Consider the following 25,642-nt stretch of genomic DNA (forward strand, 5'->3'; position numbering starts at 1 on the left):
AAGCTCTTAGGTGCAGAGATATTCTCCAAGACATATTTGACAATAATTCAAGCATTCTGATTCTTTGGTGGTTGCTATTTCTTCTGCCTCCTGATCCCTTTCAACTGGTGCAGTATGGAAAAAAATGCCCCACAAATGGTTGTGGATATTTGACATCATCTTCCCACATTACATTGCCCTCATTCCCTCCCTGTGATAAAGAAACAGCCATTTTTCCAGGCAGAAGGAAGGAAAAGTAGGGCATCAACAGAGATGGCCAAACTAACAGAAATCTCTTGCTTCTATAGCTGAATTGCTTTTTAAACTACAACTGTAACTAAATTATCAAAGATTTTATAAAAAGCAGCAGGTGTGTGTCTTTTCAACTGGCCCTCCAGCCACTGTCCCCACTCCCTTAATTACATCTGATTTCTGAAAATATTATAGGGACAATGCAAAGCTGGAAAGATTTTGAAAAAAGATTTAGTGAGGGAGAGATTTAGGCTTCCCAGCTCATTATACAATTTTTCTGCACAGTCTGTATTCTCACCTGGCCCTCCACCCACTCTTCCCTTCGTGAAGGGGTCCAAAGTTAGAAGAAAGAGGATAAAAGGGGCTGGGGGGGAGAGATTTTTGGCTTGCCTCCTCACTGCACAGACATTGTCAACATGTGGGACAGGGCTCGTGAATTTTGGGCAGCAGGGTTGGTATCTGGGAGGTTGAATGGCCAGTTGACATGGTCCCCAAAAATCTTTTTGGGCAGTGGGGTGTGGGGTCCATGATACAAGGGCCACTTGAACCATTCCCTCCAGGTGGCAGTCAAGCCCCACATTTCATAGCCGCTGGGGGAGACTTCCCTGCCCGGCAACAGCTAGCCCCCAGTTTCCTGGTTGTGTTGGGGGGCAAAAGGGGTTGGGTGGAAGGCCAGTTGAGGTGTTCCCCATGGGCAGCAACCAGCTCCTTCAAGTCTTAGCTGCCAGGTGGAGACTTCCCCTGGACAGCTGCAAGCCCCCAAAAATCTTAGCTGGTGGGGGAAGATTTTCCCCAGGCAGCAGCCAGGCCCTGAAAATCTTGGTTGCTGGGGGGACACTGCCCTCGGGTGGCTGAAAGACCCCAAAAATCTCTTCTGCCCTTGGAGCCCTCACCACGCGCAAGCCAGGACATGGTGCTGCCTGGCAGCCTGGTCAGCACGGAATGTCAGGCACATCCTTTCACTGGGTCAGGGGCTAGCCATGCGATACGGTTGGGTGCGGGAAAGACCCCGACTGTGTGGTGCCTGTGGGGGAAGGCAGGGAGGCCTGCACAAATGTAAACCACTGAGAAGTTGTTTCTCTGCCTCTCACACACATGACACCCACCCCCCCCCCACCGCCCAATAGCCTAGCTGCCATGTGATACAGCAGGGCAGCAACTGGCACCAGGCAGTGCAGAAAAAAATACCAAGGGCTCAGCTAGCAGAGCTAGAGATAGAACCACAAACTCCATGCTGAGGCTATTTGTAATGGGTAGATGCACTCACAGTGCCAAGAGCAAAAGAAAGAAAAATGTTTCTGAGCCTCTCATTATACAAGCAGGACCCCAGAGTCACAGGCTTCCTGGTCCCAGTTTGAAATTCAGTCTTCCTGTTACCTAATACCTGCTCAAATAGAGAGCAGCGGAGATGGAAGCGGACAGAGAGGTGCTCTGTGAGGTATTGTGGGGTACATATGGGACACCTCTGGAGGCTAATATATTCCATTTAAAGACATGGCGCTTCCATACTAGCTTTCATTTGAACTTTCAGATTTGAACTTGATGCTATACCCACATGGTTTCAGCAATGTTATGATGTCAATATTAGTGCTCCGTAAATCAAACTAATGGTATTTGCAGTGAAGACAGTCACGTTGTAATAATGAGCTAACTGCCTTAAATTCAAATTTATTTTGTAGTGTAGACATAGCCTCAGTGACAGAAGAGCCACCTCTTCCGCACCAGAAACTCAAAGGGTAAGTCTATATTAGAGAAATACGTCAACTTCAGATACGCAGTTCTAGCTATGGTATTTGCATAGCTAGAATCGACATATCAGAATTGAGTTACTTCCCTTGTGAAACCCACGCCTCTTTAGTCTTGCATTGACATCCCTTACTTCATGTAATAGCATGTAGTACAGGGGTTAACGTCCGATCCATGAGAGTTTAATTTTGCCATGTACTCACCAAATGTGCATAATCAAACTCCAGAAGGTCAACTGCCAGCGTGTCAATCTTTCAGTAAGTGTAGACAAGCTAAAAGTGAGTTACCCAAAATACAGTATACATTTAATTCAGTCTTTCTCCTCCCTGCTCCCTTTTCCTGCCTTCCACAGAAACCCTCTCTCTGTATTGATGTTTCACTATAGCTGCTCTCTAACCAAATTTCACCCCATAGTTTTCCTTCCTTCCCCAAGCTATTTAAATACCATGAATCTCATGTGGCCCAGGGAGATGATTCTATTTTCTTTCCCTTATGCTTCTGAAAATGGCACACATCTGAACCACATAGTTTGGTGCTTTCATATTCCCCTGCTGGATCCTCGGCTCTGTGACATTTCATAGATCAGCAGAGGATAAGAGCAGATTTCCTCCACTCCTTTCAAATTTAATTCACTTATCTTTGCTTTTATATAGCTTAACTGTCATTTTTCTGTATGTAATTCATTTTGATGTGAAGTGCTCTGGGGAATTGAGACAGACTATCTAGAAAATAAGGTGATTGACCAAAGCAAGCGCAAAACCTTGGACCACATCTTCGTGACAAATAAATCCATTAGCTTAACAATTACTGTAATGTGAATCAGTCTTACTTGTGGGGTGAGAGTGTGACTTCATAGCAGTATCTGGTGAAAGGCAATATCCTGACCATTCTGCTGGTAAGGAGGGCCTTAAATGCAGTTTAATTCTGCAGAGAAATGAGAATTCTACATCATCTGTCACAGTGCAGGGCCAGAAGCGTGATAATGTAGAGGTGAGCGTGTGTGTTGACACCACATTCTCCTTAACTCCCCAGTTTTAACTACTCAATGAGATATTTGGTATGATGGGGACATCCATCTTCTAGGGCCAGGACAGAGACCACCAAGTGATCTTATACTGAATACTCAGCTGCTTTCACTGATTCACTACTTAAGTATGGATGGATTTAAATAGGTAATTAAGGACGTGCAGTCGCCTGTCAATACTCTTCAGTCTTAAAGCCAGTGGCCACACCAGAAATAAGAATAGCCAGAAGAAGAGGAATGATGAGGGTGGACAGGGAATGTGCTAAGTGCCTCCCTCAGCAGCTCCAAATGGAAGAATGCTTATGCAGACCAAGAGTGAGGCAAAGCTGCCCCAACCTCACAGATGCTCCAGAGGAGGGAGGAATAGTAACATGGTCAGGCAGAAGAACCCTCTGGGGCATAGGGAGATGTAAATTACAGTTTTCTGTGGCCAGCTGTTCTGATTCAGGCACCAGATTTCGAGGGCATTATTTGGAACTGTTTCCATATAATGAAATGTGATGACACCTAATTAAAAATGTTTTCTAAAATGGAAAAAACATTTCTTTTCAATACACATACTGCTTTACCAGAGTGCTGGCGTAATTCACACCCAGGTTCACTCATTAATTGACCTGAATAAATGGAAGGGAAACCACACACTACTGTCCTGCTTAGCCTGGTGTGGGGAAACTCCTGTTGGTCCTTCCTTTTTTGTCAGGGGCAGGAAGGGGCCAGGGGCTTGGCTCTAACTGTCTAAACTCTGAACCTGTTCTCTCTCCCCCCTCCCCACACCCGCTCCTGCTGTTATTCAATGTTTGGGATTGGGCAGACTAGCTGATTGACTCCCACCTGTGGCAAGAGGTTGTTTCTGCCCTCTGCAGTTTGGCTTTTGTTTTAGCTTCACCACGTCCCACCCGTATTTAATATACTGGATCTCTTGGGAAGCCAAGTGCTAGGCTGATCACCACATTTGAACTGAGGTCTGGACGGGTTCTGCTAGATGGCAAATTGACAAATGACTGTCACCTTCCACCCAGCACCAGAGGTCTGGTCTGGGAATGTACAGTACCTTTATCATAAATGTTGGCAGTTTCCAGTGCAGCTGATGGCCTAAGCGAGAGTTTGATGAGAGGTCCAAGTAACCCAATGGGGTGAGGAGAGTATGGCTCCATGTCTCATGCAGTGTGGAACTCATCCCAAATTTTGGGTGTCACGGGGGACTGGGCTTGATGACCTCTTGAGGTCCCTTCCAGTTTTAGTATTCTATGAGTCTATAGCTGTGTCTACACGTGCACGCTACTTCGAAGTAGTGGCACTAACTTCGAAATAGCGCCCGTCGCGGCTACACGCGTCGGGCGCTATTTTGAAGTTAACTTCGACGTTAGGCGGTGAGACGTCGAAGTCGTTAACCTCATGAGGGGATCGGAATAGCACCCTATTTCGACGTTCAACGTCGAAGTAGGGACCGTGTAGACGATCCGCGTCCCGCAACGTCGAAATTGCTGGGTCCTCCATGGCGGCCATCAGCTGGGGGGTTGAGAGATGCTCTCTCTCCAGCCCCTGCGGGGCTCTATGGTCACCGTGGGCAGCAGCCCTTAGCCCAGGGCTTCTGGCTGCTTCTGCGGCAGCTGGGGATCCATGCTGCAGGCACAGGGTCTGCAACCAGTTGTCAGCTTTGTGTATCTTGTGTTGTTTAGTGCAACTGTGTCTGGGAGGGGCCCTTTAAGGGAGCGGCTTGCTGTTGAGTCCTCCCTGTGACCCTGTCTGCAGATGTGCCTGGCACCCTTATTTCAATGTGTGCTACTTTGGCGTGTAGACGTACCCTCGCAGCGCCTATTTTGATGTGGTGCCGCGCAACGTCGAAGTTGAACATCGACGTTGCCAGCCCTGGAGGATGTGTAGACGTTATTCATCGAAATAGCCTATTTCGATGTTGCTACATCGAAATAAGCTATTTCGATGTTGGCTTCACGTGTAGACGTAGCCTAAAGTACCTCTGCATTTAACCACACTCTAACATGGGTATCTCATTGTTTCCCTGTCTTCAACAAATACAATTTAACCCTCAGCCTTCAGATCTATTCTTCCCTGGTCAACATACTCCAAAATGATATTTCCTTTTGGTAACTGGTAGGTGGTCTAATGCTTGCCAGATGACTTTTGCAATAGCAGCACAGACTAGAACTAACTGATAGAGAATTATACTTTGCACTGTAATATAGAATACCTGGTTAAACCACAAGACAAAACCAAACCACAAGATAAAAACCAAATCCTACATCCCTGCCTTTCAATCAAATAGTATTAAAACTATAGCACGGCTGTCATCTTCCCTGAAGAACTGGGTATTGGACTGAAATGCTGGGAATTACACCTCAGCACAGTTTTCTCTCTCTCAAATTATTACCACTTACTGCATTTAATGACTGTTGCTGGAAAGCAAGCTCCCATTCTATCTGATTCAAAGAGAATCAGGTTTGAACTGCACTCTTCAAAGGGCAAACCCCAAACGCATAAGCACATATGGCAATTCAATTATATAATTTTATTTGCATGACCAAATAAAAATGTTACCTAAGTGTATTAAGGAGGGAAAAAGACAGAAAAGCTGCTGACTGGCCATCTTACAATATTCATAAGAACTTGTGATCTGTATTCTCATTGTGGAAATAATAGGCAGATGAGAAAAGAAAAACAATTCACATACTTCTAAGCCCAGAGGTGTTTTGGTGCTCAGTGGCAACTACCCTATGGCAGGTATTTCATGCCATAGCCTTCCTATGAACCACATTGAGCACCATTATGATTTGGGTCCACTTTGAAAGCAATTTTTCCAGCAATTACATTGCAGCGTTAGAAAAGTGACCTCATGTATGTCTGTTTGAAAAAATTTTTTCTGAAGTGCTGTCATTGCACTGGGATTGTTGAATGCACCCATAAGAGAGAAGGTTATATGAACTATATGAAGATTACCTGTAAAAAATACCAGGTAGATGATTTCTCCATTTCAGGCTCACACAGTGGTAATATCAAACCAATGACAAAATGCCACTGAAATACCTTCCATGTCTACAACAGAGTGAGTAGCTCTTGGAATGACAGCTGCAGAACCTATAATAGCCACCTGCACAGAGGTTAGACAGGCTTGGAAAATAATCAAGTTATTTGCAAACATCTTTGCATCTTTGTTCTTCAAGGTATCCAGTCTAGAATGAACTAGTAGCCAAGGCTGATAGCAATAAAGCAAAATTTGACTATAGCAGCTACTAAATACAGAGTTCAGTTTAGCCTTTTATCCATTCCTTTTTGGCACACAATATTGAAACCACTACTCAGAGCAAGCCAAGTACACAAATGTATCTTTGCCCCTTTTGTGTCTGTTAAATCATAGCTACCAGCCAACAAATACATACATCTATACAATTTTATATAAACTACAAACATACAATGAAACAAAACATACTTGCACAAGAGAGACATACCATCTGAATAGCAAAATTCAATGTTCATTAAAACCTAGGAGAAAGTCCAAAACCAACCAAACAAGCAAAACAAAGCACTGAACCTGTAGCGGCCCCACATTTGAAGGGTCTAAATAGATAAATGAGAGTATAACCTGAGCGTATGGAGGACTACACTGTAGCAGCATGGAACAGTTTCGTGTGTGGCCAGACACCTTCCTATTTTTCCAAGCTTTTTTATTTGAGTCATTGTTTTGATTAAGGCAGTAGTAGAGAACTCACTAAGCCAGTCTATATATGAGGGAAGTATTGCAAATTTCCATTTCCTCAGAATTACTCCTCTGGTCACTAAAAGAGATTGCAATCCATTTCATAGTACCAACTCATCCAGCACCCATAACATACACAAAGTTGGGGAAGGAAAAGGAACAGAGAATTAGATATGGTGTTTCAGAACATGAGGTTTTCTATGGCAATTAAGCTCCCAGTGCTTACTGGAAGTCAATAAGAACTGGGAGTGAGTCTTCTTGGTGCCTTCTAAAATCGCATCCAGGACTATTTTTAGCAGCTCATGGAAAGTCGGCAGAGGAAGCCCATTGATCCCCCCATAAACAGTGCCAGAGTCTGATCCCTTTATTTAAGCTGAGTAGTATTTAGCTCAGCAACTAGTAGTCCTGTTAACTTCATGTTGCATAACATCTTAAATTATCAGAATCCGATTCAAAGTGGTTTATTTCCCCCAGGCAGATCATAACACAGTTAGAGTGCAAATGATATTGAGATGGGGGGCAGGCAGAATGACCGACTCTTTAAAGATGAAGATGGTGACCTGCCTGATAAATTACCGTCTTAAATTATTTCTTCACACTTTATTTTAAATTCCTTTTTGCAAAAGTATGTTAGGATATAACTCTATATTTTTGCATACATGTGTTTCCACCACCACAGTGTCACCTTTAATTTGTTGCTTCTTGGAGTACGCTAGTCTATATTTTTATGTTAAAATGGATGTTACTGCAAAGTCTTAAACATCTGTGCAATATTGCTGTTCGGAAGACACTGATTAAAATGCTGATTTTATTGATGCGGAAATTGTGCTCAAAATGGACACTTCCTTTCAAAAGTGCATTATCTGTATTAATGGATCAAGAACTTGAAAGTTATATGTTCAAAGTTGGAAAAAAGACACTAATGCATAATAATGATAGGCTAGTTTGCCAGGATCACAGTGTGGGTAATTTCCCATTGTAGTTATGAGAACAAGAAGAGACCAAGATCTCCAGTGGGTCAGACTGCCCAGTAGCACAACTTTACAACACTGGCCCATTTGGCAGATCCCAAATCTCAAGGATGCCTCCTGACATAATGCTAGAAAGGTACATTCCTCAAAACTTCCCCTGGATGGAAGGGGACAAGGATTCCTCTGTGTATTTAAGACACTTCCTTCCTTCCTATTTAATGGGTGAAGAAAAACTAAATTCAAAATCAGGGTTTTTTCTATTGCCTTCCAAGAAAACTACTGCTTTCCGCCTCTCCACGGACATTAGCCCTTTCATATCTCCAACATGTTTGGCTTTCTCAGGCAAAAGAGTACTTGAACTGTTTCACACATTTAACATTTTTTCCAAATAAATGTTGGCCAGTGGAATGTTTGTTTATTTATTTTTCTCTTCCTTTTTTCCTATTTTTACATCTTTCAGAAGAGCAGAAAATATAGCGCAGCCATCTAACTGTGCAGTTGTCACAAACTGATAGCTCATTTTTTATCCTGGGTACACAGCACGCAGTTTTAGACTCATAGTATAAAAAATAGAGGGTTGGAAGCAAGTGGACAGAGTATTGGAAGGTCAAATGATGGTCAAATACCACTAAAGACAGAGATCTTGGAGTCACTGTGGATCGTTCGCTAAAATCATCAGAACTCATGAGGCTCTCAGCTTCTCCAAGCAGGCATGTCTACTGCCTAGACCTGGGCCAGGTCTACACTATGGGGCGAGGGGAGGTGGGAAATCAATTTCGGATATGCGACCCCAGCTACATTAATTGTGTATCTGAAGTCAGAGTATCCTAAATCAAATTTTTCCTACCATCCCCCAAAAATTGTCAGACACATAGATGAACTAAATTTCTTGGGGAAGAGTCAACGTGACTTTTATTAAGGGAAAACATGTCACTCCAATCTACCAGAATTCTTTGAGGGAGTCAAACAAACATGTAGACCAGGGAATCCAGGGATGCACTAAAGTTAGATTTTCAGAAAGCCTTTAGCAAAGACCATCACCAAAGACTCTTAAACAAAGTTAGAGGAAAGGTCCTCTCATGAATTGCCATCTGGTTATAAGATAGGGAAAAAAGGGTAGGAATAAATGGTCAGTTTCCAGAATGAAGGGTGATGTCGCCCCCCCATGGGTCTGTAGTGGGAGCAATTCTATACACAACATATTCATAAATGGGGAACATGGTAAACAATGAGGTGCCAAAATTTGCACGATACAAAACTACTCAAGATAGGTAAGTCCCAAGCAGACTGTGATGAACTACAAAAGGATCTCACAGACTGGTGAGATAAATACAAAGTAATGCACACTGGAAAACATAATCCCAAATACACATATAAAATGATGGGGTCTAAATTAGCTGTTACCATTAAAGATCTTGGAGTCACTATGAATAATGCTCTGAAAACATTGATACAATGTGCAATGGCAGTCAAAGAAGCAAATAGAATTTTGGGAATCATTAAGGGATAGATGGTATGTCCATATCTTGAGCACTTCATTCAGATGCGGTCGCCCCATCTCAAAAATATATATATTGCAATTCAAAAAGGTACAGAAAAGGGCAACAAAAATAATTAGGTAAATGGAATGGCATCTGCTTGAGGAGATATTAGGAGGACTGGGACTTCTTAGCTCGCAAAAGAAACAACTAAGAGAGGATATGATAGATGTCAAAAACTCATGACCAGTGTGGAGGAAATAGATAATGAAAAAATTTTATGCCTTCTTATAATGCAAGAATCAGGGCTCACCTACAGGAGGTTTAAAGCAAAAGGAAGTATTTCTTCCCACAACATACAGTCGACCTGTGAAATTCCTTGCCAGAGGATGTTGTGATGGCCAAGACTATAACTGTTCAAAATAGAACAAGGTAAGTTCATGGAGGATAGATGCATCAAAGCTGTTGGCCAGGATGGGCAGAGATCATGCCCCCAAGCTGTCTTCCAGAATCTGGGAATGGGTGACAGAGGATAGATCACTTGATGATTACCTGTTCCATTTGTTCCCCGTAGGGTACATGGCATATGCCGCTGTTGGAAGACACAATACTGAGCTAGATGTACCTTTGTCCATACTGGGTCAGACCATTCTTATGTTAACAGAAGTAAATGAAGTGACAGAAAAGCCAGAGGAAGGTAGAAGGGCAAGAGAGATTTAAACTGATCTCAGACCTAGGGAAAAACATTCCAATCTTGTTTAGTTCTTGTTTTACTAGAGCTAGTTGACCTGAATCTGAATTTCAGAGATGCTGAACCCTCACAGCTCCTATCCATTTCACCTGGCTTTGTGGATTGCCAGAACTTCTAAAAACTATATTCAATTTCCCATGAACACACCTACTCCCAAGAAACACCACCCCTTCTATCTCGGACACAGTGATGGGTCACGCTGGGTGGAGGCACCAGGCATATGAAAACAAAACCAGGAGCCAACAGAGGAGGACCACACCTAGCAGCATGCACCAGGAAGAAAACTTGAGCCATACCATGGTGCAGGGACAGCACAAAAAAAATGATAGCATGAGATATTGCCATCAATAAAGAAAATGGAGTAGCCATATTTGAAAACTCACCTTGTATTAATAACTTAATGAAAAAATGGATTCAGAGAACATTTGCCTTTGATATGCTAAAATATGAATTAATCATGGATACAGTAAGTCAGTGGTCACATGTTAAATCAATATCAGCAACTAGGAGCCTATTGACTAATTTCTCTTAATATGGTTAGGTAAAGTAGGTGTTCTTTGAGTCAGAGACTGTGCTTCCCATTGCCTTTGTGCACCTCAAAGTCACATTCACACACTCACACCGCTCAGACACTAAACTAGGGTGGGGTACATCTGTACACATATGCACACACCATGAGCAGGGAGAAACTAGAAAGTACACTATAAATCTGAGTCACAATCAGTTTCCTGGAGCTACTTGTGGGGCAGGGTAGTCACAGCTGAGCCCTATACGATACAGGATCAAGTGCACGAAGTTTCAGTTGTAGAAACTATCGAGAACACAAGTAGTTTATAAGCATTAAGGAGGTGGTCCACCTACTTTCATCTGGTACTAGATTAGATGTGGTACCTTTGCTCTCATGTGCTACCTGATGATGTATCCATTAAGTGCTGAATATAAATCTCAGATAAACATAAGATTGGGTGAGAGGTGGATTGCAGCAGATGAGAACAGTATTGGAGCTGGCAGTTTATCTAGCTATATTTTATGCTTTTTTGTCACTGCAATAACAAAGGTGCAGGATTTGATTCTTCACTCAGGCAGAGCTCCAAAACATTAATAATGTTTTCTTTTGACTTCAGTACAAGATTTGCCTCCATATTGCCTCAAATTTCCTGGATTTAGCCCCAGACTCATAAGCGTTTGAATCCAACAAAATAAACAAAGTTGTGTCCAGATTAATTCTAGTGCAGATCACCACATCTTTGGTAATTATAGAGATGTTCCTGACAGTTGATGCAATTTAATTTTTAAAAGGTTGATACCCTTAAGAAATAAATAATAAAGACATGAGTATAAAGCTTACGTGATAAATTCTGTCAGATTGCACCATTTTTTAGAGTCCACTTTCCTCATCATCTCTTCAAAGGATTTTCCACATGTGGGCAACTTTTCTAACATGAGCGATTCATTGCAAATAATCACTGGTTGATGTGCACCTAGAACAAGTCAGATCGCACTTTAAACTCCAAGACACAAATATAGTAAGAACATGAATGTACAGTTATTTTCTGCACTTACGAGGTATCACTCTTTGATTCAAGCATCTGAGACCTCATCTACTCTAGGGAACAAAAATCAAATTTAATGGTGTTAGGTCAATTTTATAAAGCATCGGTCTTCACCATGGGTCTCAATAGGTTTAATTTAAAAGACTTTAAGGTCAACTTTCTACACCCAATTTCATCAGGAGTAATGCCAAAATTGATTTTTCAATATCAATTTATTCAGTGCAGATTGCAGCATTTTTAAATTCATTGTATTAGCCTTTGAAAGTATCCCACAATGCCCCCAATGTGTCCTTTCTGGTCATTGCGTCACCTCCACTGTTCTCCACGTAAACACAAAGTGACAGGAAACAGGGGCCATCAGCTCAGGAATCTTGAATTTGTTTCCTTTCCTTCCTGGCCAGCATGGCAAGTAGACATCAGGAGAACAACTCAGCAGCACACCTACTAGCTATGAGTATACAATGTCCCAAAAGAGCCACAGCATGGAGCCATTAGGAGATCCAGGATCTCATTTCTGGGTTGGGGGTAATCTGTGCTGAGTAACTGTGAACCAGAAAAAGAAATGTGGACATTTATGCGAAGATTTCCTAGGGCACGCGAGAGAAAGTTTATGCCAGGGACACTCAGCAATACTGGGTGAAAATCCAGCATTCCATCCTCACCATGTGGCTGGCCTCTCCACGCCACCCCATGGCTGTCCAGCTGTACAAACCCTGCTTCCAGACAGCCACGTGCTCTGTCCTGCATGGGGTTTCAGTGCTTGAGAAGGCTTTTTCCCTGCACAGGATTTAGCAGGAGAGACCAAGAAACTGGCATTGTGTGCTGTACATTTTACAGAGATGCCTGTCCCCACGTCCCACCCTTAACACTATGCAGCTGTTACATTTTTAAGTGGTCCCTGCTGGAACTGTGCTTTGCCAATTTCCCTTGTGTCCAGCCATTAATAAACACTGCCCAGGATATCCGCTGTGTTCTGCCCTGTTTATTTTCTAAAGAGTGTTAGCCTCTGTCCCTTTTTAAAAAGTAACCCCAAGCTAACAGGTTCTTTGGTTAGGGATAGTTTCCTAAGCTCTCCCTGCAGGGCTACACTTCCTTCCCAAAATGTGTGGCTTGGTGGGATGATTTCCTACGAAGCACAGCTCAAGAGGGAGTGGGATGGATAGCTCAGTGGTTTGTGCATTGACCTCCTAAACCCAGAATTGTGAGGTTGAGCCTTGAGGTGGCCATTTAGGGGTCTTGGGCAAACAGGTTTTTTTTTTTTATTTATTAAAAAGGAGGGGAAATGGTGCTTGGTCCTGCCAAGAGGGCAGGGGAGGGGACTGGACCAAATAACCTCCTGAGCTCCCTTTCAGCTCTATGAGATGTGTGACAGGTGAGTAGTGCTTGTGGGCTCTCTCTCTCCCCCACACAGGCGGTTGAGCTAGGGCTTCTTTACCAGGAGGCAAGGGAATCCCTGCTATTCACAGGCTAAATAATGCTTGAATGAGACTATAGTGCTGAATAACCCCCATACTCCATGTTTCCTCTACTTCTGAGAGGCTACACAGCTCATGTTGGAGATTTCCATGTAATGGCTCCTTTCCCCTCTCTAACCTACTAGGCCCCACTCCCAGAGCATGGCAAGAACCCAGGACTCCTGCTCCCTGAAGAAAGTATCACCAGAGGAGCCACCTGCCCAGACTGCTATCACCCTGGTTTCCATAGCCTGGACAACAGAGAAGCAGAAAGGGGCAGGGAACAAGGAGAAAAGCCCTCGGATCTGGCCAGAGGCAGGGGGAACTATAGGGTCAGCTGGGTCCCCATAGAGCAAATATGGGATAGTTATGGTCCTCTCTCCTGAGCCTCCCTGCAACCCAGCACTCGAAATCCCACAAGCCAAAGAAAAGGGTGCCTCACGAAGGCTCTCTCTCAAATGTTTTGTGAGACAGAAGAGAACATACATATCATTGTGCCTTCTTTCTTTGAGTAATAAAAATATGAATAATAATATAATACACCACCCCCACGTGGCACTTAGTATCATGAGCTCCACCAAGGGAATAGACTCTGGGGCCAGAAGTAGTCACCTCTGAATTTACTTGAAGTAATAGCAGTATAGTACTGTGCTCCAGGAAGACGGGCACATCAGTAGCCAGCTCAGATGACAGCAATCAAAGCATCCTGATCCAGGTGCAGGCTTTGGAAAGATGGCCATTTGTTTTCATTGGCAGGGAGGAGTGAGAGCAACGCATTCCAGGATGATGACACCCCACACCCACAACCATGTGTGGTTACTTCCCCACTGCCCCCCCCCAAGACACTGGCACAGAAACCCAAGATACAATGGGGCTGAAGGAACTGTGGGATCGGTCCCCACAATGCACTGCTGCCACAATCAATCAATTTAGTGAGGACACACTAAGTCAACTTTCTGAGCAGGTGTAGACACTCAACTCCAAAAAAGAGAGTCTAGTGTTAAAGTCAACTTTAACAAAATTGATTTTATTCCCGAGTGCAGACATCCCCTGAGAGGACTTCACACAGTGGTAGATGACTTCGCACACCACCTTACTGGTTTGTTATTTATTCCACTTTGTAAATGAGGAAAAGAAACACCCATTGTGGATCAAATTCCCTTTTGATGTAAGATGATTCAGTTCCCACTGTAGGAAATGGGAATTCAGAACCACTTGTACTACAGCCGAATTTAGCGCACTATGAGTTGTGCCTTAGGTCAGGGGTCCAAAAAGTGGGTGGGAGGCCCCCATGGGGGAAGTGGGAAGACAAGAAATTTCCTAGAGGGGCTTATTTCATAACTGGCTGGCAGACATCAGGCTCATCCATTTCATTAAAAATGTTGAAGTATGTTACTGTTTTTGTGTGTGTGGTCACATTTATATACCAATTAATAAAGTTTTCATTCTATACACTTATTTTCTTACACATGCCAAAAGGTGCTGTGTTTTGTTTTTTTTCATATGAACATAAATGAAATTTCTGTCGGTTTGGATTATATTAGATAAGTTGCAGGGGCCTGGCTAACTTCAGGGATGAAAAAATGGTGCCTGATGTAAAGTTTGCTCGTCCCTGCCTCAGATATCTCTCTGTCTCTCTCACACACACGAACCAAGAAATGAATCTAGTTGGGCTGGGTCCACATCCTATGCTTTATTTAACAAAAAAAAAAAAACCACACACACAACACAACTTCTTACTTTATTTGTAGCATAATAGAAATTACACTTAAAATAGTAACTGTTTATATATCAAACCTTTCATACTCTACTCTTTTGCTAAGAAATAGATTATATCTACAGTGACTTAGCAGACAAAGGCAGCAAGGACAGAGCTCTTATAAATTCACAAAACCCTATGAATTAGAAAACTTTTTTACTGAGAGGAAAAATTTTGCCCATGACACCTGGATTTGGAAAAGTACCATCAGATCTGCAGTTTCCAGCTGCTGCTAGGAATGGGAAGTAAAATTTCATCTGAAAGTCAACTCTAAATAATGCAATATATTCTCTTCCCTACCCACTTGCATAGAACCATTGAAAATACTACAAAAGAAAAAAAAAGGAATACATAAAGATTAAAAGGGAATAGCAACATCTACATGAAGATTTAGCTTCATATAGGATTTGAATTTATGCATGTCTTTCTGGGCTAGAGGTAGCCCACTGATCTAAGTTATATATTGCATTATCTTTTGGAACCCTGCATTTACAATCTTGTGTATTTGTAAGTCTTATTAGTGAAGACAAAAACGATGTGACTGGCTGCATAGATTTGCTCTGGGTCAGACTATAGATTAAGAAAGTTTAATGTGTTAAAGCTCGCCCAATTCTAACTGTTCTGCAGTAGTCATAAAATAATGCTTTTAATACAAGGCGTGTTTGAACATCTCATCTACAAGAGACTTTAAATTAATTATTCTCTTTTCTGCCTGGCTATGTGCTTATAACATCAGGGCCAATGAATGCTAGATAATAGGTCCAAGCCAGTCCCATGAAGAGATGAGCCTTTTATCCCTTCTTATACTGGTGACAATTGATTTTAGAGGTGCACTTTGGCAAACCCCAAAACACCTTTAGGTCTGCACTCTTCAAGAGTTTGAAATGCTAAGGCCTTCAGGGCATTAGACTAGTCTGTGTGTGTAGACAGGGGATTATTGGCTGTGTAGATCCCAGAAAGTCTATAAGGCAGGTTGGCTGTGGCTACCCAGTAAAAGCCAAGTCAACAGTTCCGTGAGAGCATGGAATCAGACAGAGGCCTACATGACTGGCAAGTAGGTGCAGGTAGTACTTGCGCTACTGGTGTCAGTTTTTTGCATGAAAGAAGCCTGAGGGAAGCTAGTTAGCTGTTGGAAGAAAGTCAGCCCAAGGAAAGAGACTGCTGTCCTCCTTGCAAATCAGAAAAGAGGGACCTGTTGTTTGGACCCAGTCTGTAGCTGGGGAGTAGGCGGCTTTCACACTTGAGCCTCTCCTTATGCGGACAGAAAAAAGAGGGAGAGGTAGAACTTTTATTTGGACCCTGTTTACATCACAGGAAGAGGAGGAACCCTCTCCTTTGTATATATTATTGACTTATATTTTGAGAATAGGATTCTTTTGGTGCTAGGAAGAACCTGCCCCCTTGCTCCCAAGAGATGCATTGTCCGTGTCTTCAGAGAACCCACATTCCGGCTCTTCTGTAGGGAAGAGCTCTCTACTGCTGCTAAACTAGGAGCTCCTTTCAACTAGTTTGGATTTTTCAAATCACTTTCATCTACAAGTTATTTCAATTACATTTGCTATGTTAACTATCTGGGCCTGTCACTAGGGATATTTTACCACCAAGGCCAGGTGCCTTTTGATTCTAAAGAGATACCCTGTGGTACAGTCTTACATGCAATGCCAAACAGGAACATTAGTAAATGAGAATGGCAAGGGTACTGGAATGTTCAGTTGTTGGGACTTTGAACATGGATCCATCTGTAAACAGGATGCAGATTGATTACCACTAAGACAGGGCCATACTTGGTTACAGAAAGGGATATCTTCAATGAGAATGAAACATGTATTTGTGTAACCCACTGGTGTGTGTTACAAATCCCACCATCTGTTGATGACAGGAGATTGTTACAGTGACAGCTAGAGACACTGGCTCTTTAGCACAAATTGTAGCTGCTCATCTTCTCACTCTGGAGGTTTCTTGTTCCGTCCCAAGTGTGTCATCCAAGATGGCAGCATTATATTTGCTCACCGCACTGCATTGCTTTCCAAGCATTTACAAACATTGAAAGCACTGTACTTTCTATCCTATTTCTTTCCCCACATTCAGTTATGAGAGAGAGAGAGAGAGAGAGAGAGATTGCTGAGGTTAAGGCTTCATCTGTGTTATAAATTATATTTTCCTCAGGGGTGATGGTTATTGTAGAAGTTGAGTATATTTTGTCATATAATTCTTCTGATTTGGGTTAGACAAAAGTAGTGGTAACAAATGCCTGATCCCTGTCTACACTAATATTTCCACTGTTCCAGCCATCTTTGGAGCAGCATTGATGGTCAAATGTGCATCAGAATTTTCTTAATGTAAATAAATACTAGCCCTGAACAAAGTTTAAAAGCTAATGTGACAGTCAGTATGTGTCTGGTAACCTGAGACCAGCTGTGACGCATTCGTTAACTCCACAGAATGGGTGAGTGTTAAAACCAGGTTATTGGAAGTGTCACAGGGAATTTAATTGAAAGACCATTCATTTTTGACCTGATAAAACCTACATTTCTTGCTTTGGAGGAGGTGGCACAATGCAAAATCTAGCTATTACTTCAGATTTGTAAATGAGCAAGTTCCATTTTTCTTTTTCATGGATCTACATCTTTTGATTGACTTTGTGCATTTAAATATTTTTTAAATGTGTGATTTAAAGAAAAGTTGAATACAGCCTGATGGGCACATGAAACTTGTGAAAGAGTTTGTTTACACAGTAGTTTCAGTCTGATTTCCCAATCGTAACATTTTTATTAATACTTTGGATAAATCAAAAAAAAGCTATTTGGGTCTGAAGTTTTTCCCCATCATCCTCCAGTCTGGCTCAAGACAAAGATGTGTTGACAAATCTGTAGATATACTCCATACTAAAAATAAACTGCTAATGGACACATAGGCTATGGTTATACTAGTGAGTTCTACTGACAAAAAACTGGTGGAACGTCCACACACAAAATGTGTTTTGTCAACACTTTATTGACAGACTTCAGCACTTTCACCAGCAGCCTCAGCCACGAGGCATAAGGACAGATTCCATCAACAAAAAAGCTGTGTGGAGGCAGCTGGGGGAGAAGGGGGAGCTTCTTGAGACAGACATGGCATCCAGAACCTTAAGCAAATGTTTCTGCTGTACTTCTGGGTGCCTGTTTTGTCAAGAGAGCAGCTGGGCAGTCTGGCCTTTCTGTCAGCAGAACAGAGCAGAGCACTCTTCCAACTGGCTTTTGTGTGTGGCCACACTGTCAACAGAAGTTTTGTTGGGAAAGCGCTTCCAGTAGTGACTGCTGTTGACTGATCCCTGTAGTGTAACCATAGCCAAAGTGTCTAGAATTGACTAGCTAAGCCTATTTCTGCTGTGGTTTTGTGTGTATTTTTAAGTTAACAATTTAGTTATTAGCAAAAAGTAATATGTTTGAGTTTAAAAACTTTAAAAAAAAAAACTCACCTGTTAATCCAAATGTCATTAGGCCATTAACTGGAGGGGGGGAAAAAAAAAAAAGAGACATCAGAACTTTTTGGTTTTATTAGATCTAATACACAAGAAATCTTGATCACAATGAGTGATTCAACAGAACATTCAAAGTCACTAAATTCAGCAGGGTTGACAGCCATTTTGAGACAAGGTGGAAGGGGACCCAATTCTATGGCCTGGAAGGGGCAGGGCCAAGAGCAGAACGGGTGGGGCAAAGAGCAGTGAGCTCTCATCTCCACCTGGACTGTGGCACTGGGACTCCTCCTGCTCCCTCTCAGCCACATGCAGCCAGAGCAGACAACTTCAGAGGCGCCTGGAACTCTGGGTGCCTTTGCTGCTATTTTGGCCATGGCGGTGGCTGGAGCTCTGAGCCCCTTTGAAACGTTAGGCCCGGGGGCAACTGCTCCCTTTGCCCGCCCCTCCTTGCAACAGCTGGCCTGACTACATACCTCTAAGTACTGTCATAAGGGTTTATTTTTATTACAACTGGCAAGGGAAGATGCAAATTTGCTGAACATTTGTTAAAAAATAATCTCTTCTCTATCTTTTGATCTACACAAATCACACAGGCTTTTTAAAAGGAACTAAGTGAGTAATTCCATCCAAGTGGCTATGTTCTGCTCTCATTTACACCCTGTGCAACACCACAGAAGTCCGCTGCATTGAGCAGTCTGGCAAGCAGAACAGGGCTCAAATTGCATAGATCTAAATTCCACCTTAGATGTATGTGCCTAACAATTCTCAATGAATGGACTGTGGGTTTGGCATGTATCAACAAAGAAGAATTCAGCCCCTACTATGGAATAAGTTTCTCTTGGTCAAGTCAGGGACCCCCACATTCGGAGGGCAAAAGGGCATGCTCTACTGTGGCCCTGAGGCCCATTCCAAGCTACTCATTGTGGTGTGTGTGGCAGGAGGCCCATATTAAAGTTTATGCTGTACCCCCAAAAAAAATTATGTTTGGGTCTTGGGTCAAGTGCAAATCTCTACTGGACCAGAATGTAGTGGACTTCTGGAGAATAGAAATGCAAGTATCAACATGCTTTAGTTGAAGCACACATCCTGATGCTATTATACATTTGTATCTATTTTATAAACGCAGTAGGTATTCAAGTCTGGTAATGTACACATTAGTAAATGTACAAACAAGCAGCAGCCCTGTGGCACCTTAGAGACTAACAAATTTATTAGGTCATGAGCTTTTGTGGGTAAAACCCATTCTCCAGATCTGAAGAAGTGGGTCTGTCCCATGAAAGCTCATCATCTAATAAATAATATTATTAGTCTTTAAAAGGTGCTACAGGTGCTTTTGGTTTTGTGCATCATTGGGCTGGAAGGGACTTCAGGAGGTCATCTAGTCCAGCCCCCTGATTCAAGCAGGATCAAGCCCTACTAAGTCATCCCAGCCAGGACTTTGTCAAGCCAGAACTTAAAGACCCTCGGGGGGATGGAGATTCCACCACACCGCTAGTCAACGCATTCCAATGCTTCACCACCCTCCCAGTGAAGTAGTTTTTCCTAATATCCAACCTACACCTCTCCCTCTTCAACTTCAGACATTGCTCCTTGTTCTGCCATCTGACACCACTGAACAGTTTCTCTCCATCCTCTTTAGAGCTCCCCTTCAGGAAATTGAAGGCTGCTATGAAGTCACACCTCAGTCTTCTCTTCTGTAAGCTAAACAAGCTCAAATCCCTCAGCATCTCCTCATAGGTCATGTGCTCCAGCCCCTTAATACAAACACAGCTACTTCCCTGAGATTATCCACTGGCATCGGCAGCTAAGAGTGCCTGGGCCTCTGAATCTCTGGGCTCAGGTGCAATTGCCTGCCTTGTCCCCTCCACTCCCCCCACATTGATCCCCCTCAGAAGGGCTGTTCACACTCCTCTCTCAGGACTTCTCTGTAATCTCACCCTCTACCGAGTTTAAGGCTAGGTCTACACTAGGAAATAAAGTCAAATTTATTACGTTCATTTTATAAAGTCGATGGTGAGTGTCCACACTTTTAGAAAGTCAACATAGTGTGTCCCCATTACCTTTGCTAAGTATGACTATGTCAGCAGTGCATTGTGGTTACCTATCCCACAGTTCCTTCACCCACATTGCGTTCTGGGTTTCTGTGCCAGTATGTTGTGGGGGGGGGGGGGGAAATGCACCACAAGTAGTTGTGGGTGTCTGATGTCACCATTCCAGCATGCATTGCCCTCACTCCTGTTGAAAACAAACTGTCAAATGCATTTTTGTGCCACTTTTCTACATGCTGCCCCGACACACAGCATTACAAACCTAGCGGGCCAGTCCTGAGAAATGTAAAATGCAGAAATAACCTGAAAAGTTTCGATTTGGAGCTACTGAAGCATTTCAACAATGCCAAAAAAACCCAACTTTTCATTATCAATGTTATTTTGATTAATTTCATTTTGACCTGGCAGCTGTGTGGTGGAGGGGCAAAGGGGTAGCCATGTGGAGCAGGGGGCAACCAGAGAGCCCAACAGATCTGTGGTGTAGAGGACAGCCAGAGAGCCTGGCAGCTGTGTGGTGAGGGGGCAGCCATATGGTGCAGGGGGCACCCAGAGAGCCCAACAGCCACATGGTGTGCGGGGGACAGCTGGAGGGCTCGGCAGCCCCATGGTGCAGCTGGCAAGCCAGGCAGCTGCTTGGTGCGGGGAGCAGCCAGAGAGCATGAGCTGATTCCTACTTTCTGCTCACCTGGAGAGAAGCAGAGGTGAAAGCCATGGTTAGACCGGACACATTGGGGGCATTGTGGGATATTTCTGGAGGTCGATAAAATTGAATTAAATAAATGCTGTGTTTACACTAGCATTAAGTCAAACTTGTAAATTCAAATTTGGCATTACTTCACATGAAAAAGCTTGAGTAGAAAAGTTGACCATAGAACCCCTTAAAATTGACCTAATGATATTTGTAATGAAGACAGGTACATTATAAAATTGACCTAAAACTCTCTTTAAATTGACTTTATGCTCTAGTGTAGGCACAACCTCAGAGTCCTTACAAGGCTCAGTTATCTAATGAACTATTACCCAGTGCCACCTCCTCCAACAACTACTCCACAGGTGCACATCATGCCTCTAATTGAGGCTCTCTCCCCCTTCTATAGCAAATGGGTTTTGAGATGTAAAAATAAAGTAACAAGAAAGTAACCAGCCATAAGGAATCAAGTGTTCTTTTATTACCTCAAATTTAAGAGCCACATGTATTAAGGTTTTGTTTTCACTTCCAAATGGGTGTGTTTTTACTGTGTTAGACTGATGTGCATCCTACTGTAAAAGCCTAGAGGAGACAAGGCACTGTAATTTTTTACAATTATATAGGTGGGATCAATACTAGATCCCAGCTACCCCCCCCTCTGAGGGACTCTGACTTATGTAATTCAGAGTAAAACTACAGTGCCTTATCTCTACTAATATTTTATAGGTGGGCACCTAATGCACATTAGTTATCCCACAGCAAACACACATCTTTCTGGCAGTGAAAACATACCCTCAGCGAAAGAGCCTACTCGCAGATCTCTTCCAGGGATTTCTACTGCACACACCGATCTCTCACTTGGTACACAGAATTTCTACTGATGTCAAAAAAAGAAGTTTTACACTGGGATCTAGGGCAATATAGAAATTAACAGTGTCACTGCACAAGAGGCAAATCTTTGCCATGTAATCATGCAAGTAAGGCTATAATCTTAGGGTTCTGGTGACAATGACCAATTGCTCATGATTCATCCTTATTTATTCTATCACTAGAACTCCTTCATGAGACAGAGTGGTTTTATTATGAATAGTAATCCCTCAAAAAAAAAAAAAAAAAGTCCATGGATTTCAAATTGCACTTAACTCACATTAACGCAAGTTACGCGCAACTCAAAATCCCGTTCACCCCAGGCCTGGCTCAGCCCTGCCAGCTCAGCATGGCCCTAGTTCAAACCCTCCTGCCCTGGTTCAACCCCCACCTCCAGCCCCATTTCAACACCTCCCATATGGCTCCAACTCACCACCTCCCCCTTCATGCACAGCTCTGGCTTAACCCCCGCCAGGGGCGCATAGCCCCAGCTGAACTCCACCCCCTGCCTCTGCCTGCAGCCCTAACTCACCCCAGGCTTAACCCCCCTGCCTAGAGCCCCAGCCCACCACCAGGCTTAATCCTCCCCTCCCCCTAACAAATCCCAGAACTCATTTTTCAAAAGGAGCTACAGGTGCTCCTGCTGCTTCCCTGGTTGCAGAACATGCATTCCGCTGAGGAAAAACCCACCCCCGCTCCTAACTTACACAAAATTCAACTTATGCAAGGGTGTGTGGGAACCCAACCCTAGCGTAACTTGAGGGACTACTGTACTGGTTTCCCTCACCCGACCCCACAGTATTATTTGTACAGTATGCTTCAATTCCCATATACATTTAAAATAGCATTTGTCTGCCAGTGTCAAGCTCTCCTAAAGGTACCCTAGAACATTTTTCAGTGATGACCTTCATACAGTTTGAAAGTTAATGAGAGACTGTTATATTAAAATATCATATTTTACTTAAATATTTCTTCAGAAAGTTGCAATTTTTGTAAAATTGCAATTTTTGTAAAATTGCCTGAATCCCAGCTTGCAGTGGAAGAAGTCCAGGCCTTAAGATATACTGGCCAATTGTGATCATTAAACTTTCTTCCACTGCAAGCTGGGTTTCAGGCATTTTGCACTACTGTGATTCCCTTTCAGGCCTACTACACACCACCCCCAGGCTTGGCCGGAGTTCCCCAGCAGCTGAATACAGCCAGTGATTTTACAATGCTTTGCTGTGCTTAATTTTCATTTACCAATAACATTAAGACATTAACCTATAAATGGAGATGATGCACCTGACAGGATGAATCACAATTTAGTACAAGCCCAGTACATGGATTAAACATACAACTATATGTATACAAAATGTTAGAGAAAAGCTGACAGGCTCACAGAAGTGACAACTGATGGCTGATGTTCCAACCTGAGCTCCCAGCCAGAAGGCCCAGAAACAGCTCACTAAAGAGCAAGACATTGATGGCTACTCATCACTGCACTGTCATTACAAATTCGCATCACTGAGGAACCAGCAAAAAATAGCTTGGCCCTCAGGTTAGAGAGCATCTAAGGAAGAGGAATAAGCAGTAGCAGATATGGGGAAGGGGGCAGTGAAAAGGCAGAGCTCCTAGCTTGTCTCTCTCTCTCTCTGAGAAATGTTTTGCATTTATTTTAAGGGAACTGTGGGCTAGTGTTGAGAATAGCTCAGCTGATCCTAAAGTGAAGCCCTTATTCCCCTTCCCAGGGGCACTCAAAATCTGGGCATTGTGACCTAGTTTCCAACCTGCCATTACACAATACCAGCTAGAACAGTCTTCAAAGCATCTGTTTGCATCTCAGATGTACTAGAAGATTTGTTGTGTGTGGCACAGCTGGAAGCAAAAAATGTTTTTTCAGGCTTCTGTCAGCTGAGTCCTCACTTGCAGCTGAGAATTTCAACAGTTTTCTCACATTTAGTTGACTGGATCTGATCAGGTCAGTAGTAACCACTGTTTGATAGCCTGTGCGTGGTTAGTACTGTTTCTACTAGACATGCGTTCACAATCACCTTTCAGAAACATGAGCACCTGGCATCTTCTGCAGCATCAGCAGAGAACCGTCCATGGAGGATAAGTTACCATCTACAACTCTCTCTAGGTTAGGAGTAGGGCAGCATTGCCAAGCTTGGCCTGTTGCTGCCTTTGTCATATTTGTTCTCTGCCCATTGTGGCAGGGTGGGTCCAGGAGGGGAAATACACGAGTAAAAAACAGAGCTGACAATCGAAGTGGGAGCAGCTGAGGAGTAGGCTGCCCCAATTCATTTGGGGCTAGCTGATCCCACTCAGTGCTACCTTTATAAGCCCTTCTCCAGGCAGGGAAGAGAACTTAGAAGGTGAGTGAAGGAGACTGGGAGTGACACCAGAGACCACAAAAGAGGAGAGGCATTGAGTCAAGCCTTGACAGCCCAGGGGGCTGAACTACCCCCACCCAGGGGGCCTGAAGCTCAACCAGAGAATGTGCGGAGCTGGTCAGCTGGAGGAGCCGAACAAAGGAGGGGACTTGCTGCCACAGCTACAAGTAGCAGAAGGAGGTACCCAGGGAACTGACTGGGGAAGGGGCAAAGGGAATGGAAGTCAGCACTTGCTAGTAGCAGCCATCCAGGGTCCTTGGGCTGGAACCCAGAATGAGTGGGTGGGGACCAGGTTCCCCCTGGACCACCTACTGCCCCAGCTAGGATAACAGGGTTTGAATAGGGGTGGTGCTAGTGGCCTGATCAGAGGACTTGGGGCCCAGGAATGAGACCGACACTGCCACACCGTCTAGAGAACTTCCACTATTCTGGCACTCTGTCTCAGAATTCACTTTACTTTCATTGGATTAAATTTGGACATTAGGTTCTCCCGCCCCACCCCCCCCCCCCCCCACAGACAAAGGCCTTTTTAAAAATGTTTTGTAAGATTGAGCTCAGCACAATGGCTATGATGCTCAAGTTGCTAGTGACTTAGAGGGTCCAACTCAAGAACTGTTTAAAGGGCCCTGATTTTCAGAGAGCTGAATGAACCCTTTTGCAGGGTAGTAATTTCTAGTGCAGGGCTATAATCTCACTAATACCTGATCTTACTTCCCTTGGATGTGTTCTTGCATTCAATTCCAATACAATGCTTGATGATTATGGCAGGCACAGGCATTCAATTAGTGTAACACTTAGAAATATTACTCAGCAAGAGTATAGTGGGAAGAGGATCGATATAAAGCTAGTATCTGATATACAACTGGTTGCAATGCCCAGGCTGTATTCCCATCACACTCTCTCTGATTAAAAGCTGCACTGATCAGCAGAGCAAGGCCCTAGCATGGGTTTGGGGCATAACGCAAACACTTTGCAAGTCGGTCGTGCAAACTGTGTTTTGGGCATCTGACAATTGACCATTAAATGTTTGTTTGAAACATCACCCTGGTTTGGGTGTATAATGCCAGCTTCCTCGCAGGTCTTTCCTGAGAAGAGCTCTGTGGAAGAGCAAGTTGTCTCTTAGAATTAGAGGTGGGAATGAAAGAGCCAAACAGTTTGAAGATTACTTTTTCCTTCCCCGTAGCAACTAAAAATGGCACTCACAGTTCAGTTGATTGTTATGATTAGAAGCACCACAGAGCAGTATGCATTTTACATTCAATTACATGGCATGATGGTAGCTCCAAGTTTGGGCCCCAATACATCACTAACCTGCATCTTATTTATAAAAAAGAGTGCAAAGTCCCTACCCTGAAGAGCTTATACTCTAAGCCCTCAGTCCTGGGGCTGTTCTGAGGAGACAGGAACCACTGCATGCATGGTGTAACAGTGGACATCAATGAAGGATTAGAGCCTAAATTAAGATAAAAGCAACACAGGTAAACTGGAGGATGGCAAAGGTATCCAGTGGGCTATCTACCTG

At 43.4% G+C, this 25,642-nt stretch overlaps 1 protein-coding gene across 2 annotated transcripts in view; it reads right to left on the reverse strand.

Moving 5' to 3' along the window:
• The window catches only part of RAMP3 (receptor activity modifying protein 3), a 94,451-nt gene that overhangs the window by 46,349 nt on the left and 22,460 nt on the right, over positions 1-25,642 (reverse strand). The window contains exons 2-3 of one of the 2 annotated variants that reach the window (XM_074986021.1): positions 18,140-18,169; positions 11,262-11,394 (exon numbers count right to left, since the gene is read on the reverse strand). In XM_074986021.1, the coding sequence (XP_074842122.1) occupies positions 11,262-11,394; positions 18,140-18,169 (163 nt within the window). The remainder of the gene's footprint in view (positions 1-11,261; positions 11,395-18,139; positions 18,170-25,642) is intronic. The other variant, XM_074986022.1, reaches the window with a different exon arrangement.

The sequence above is a fragment of the Carettochelys insculpta genome, chromosome 2 (genome assembly GCF_033958435.1).
Source record: "Carettochelys insculpta isolate YL-2023 chromosome 2, ASM3395843v1, whole genome shotgun sequence".
Lineage (NCBI taxonomy): Eukaryota > Metazoa > Chordata > Testudines > Carettochelyidae > Carettochelys > Carettochelys insculpta.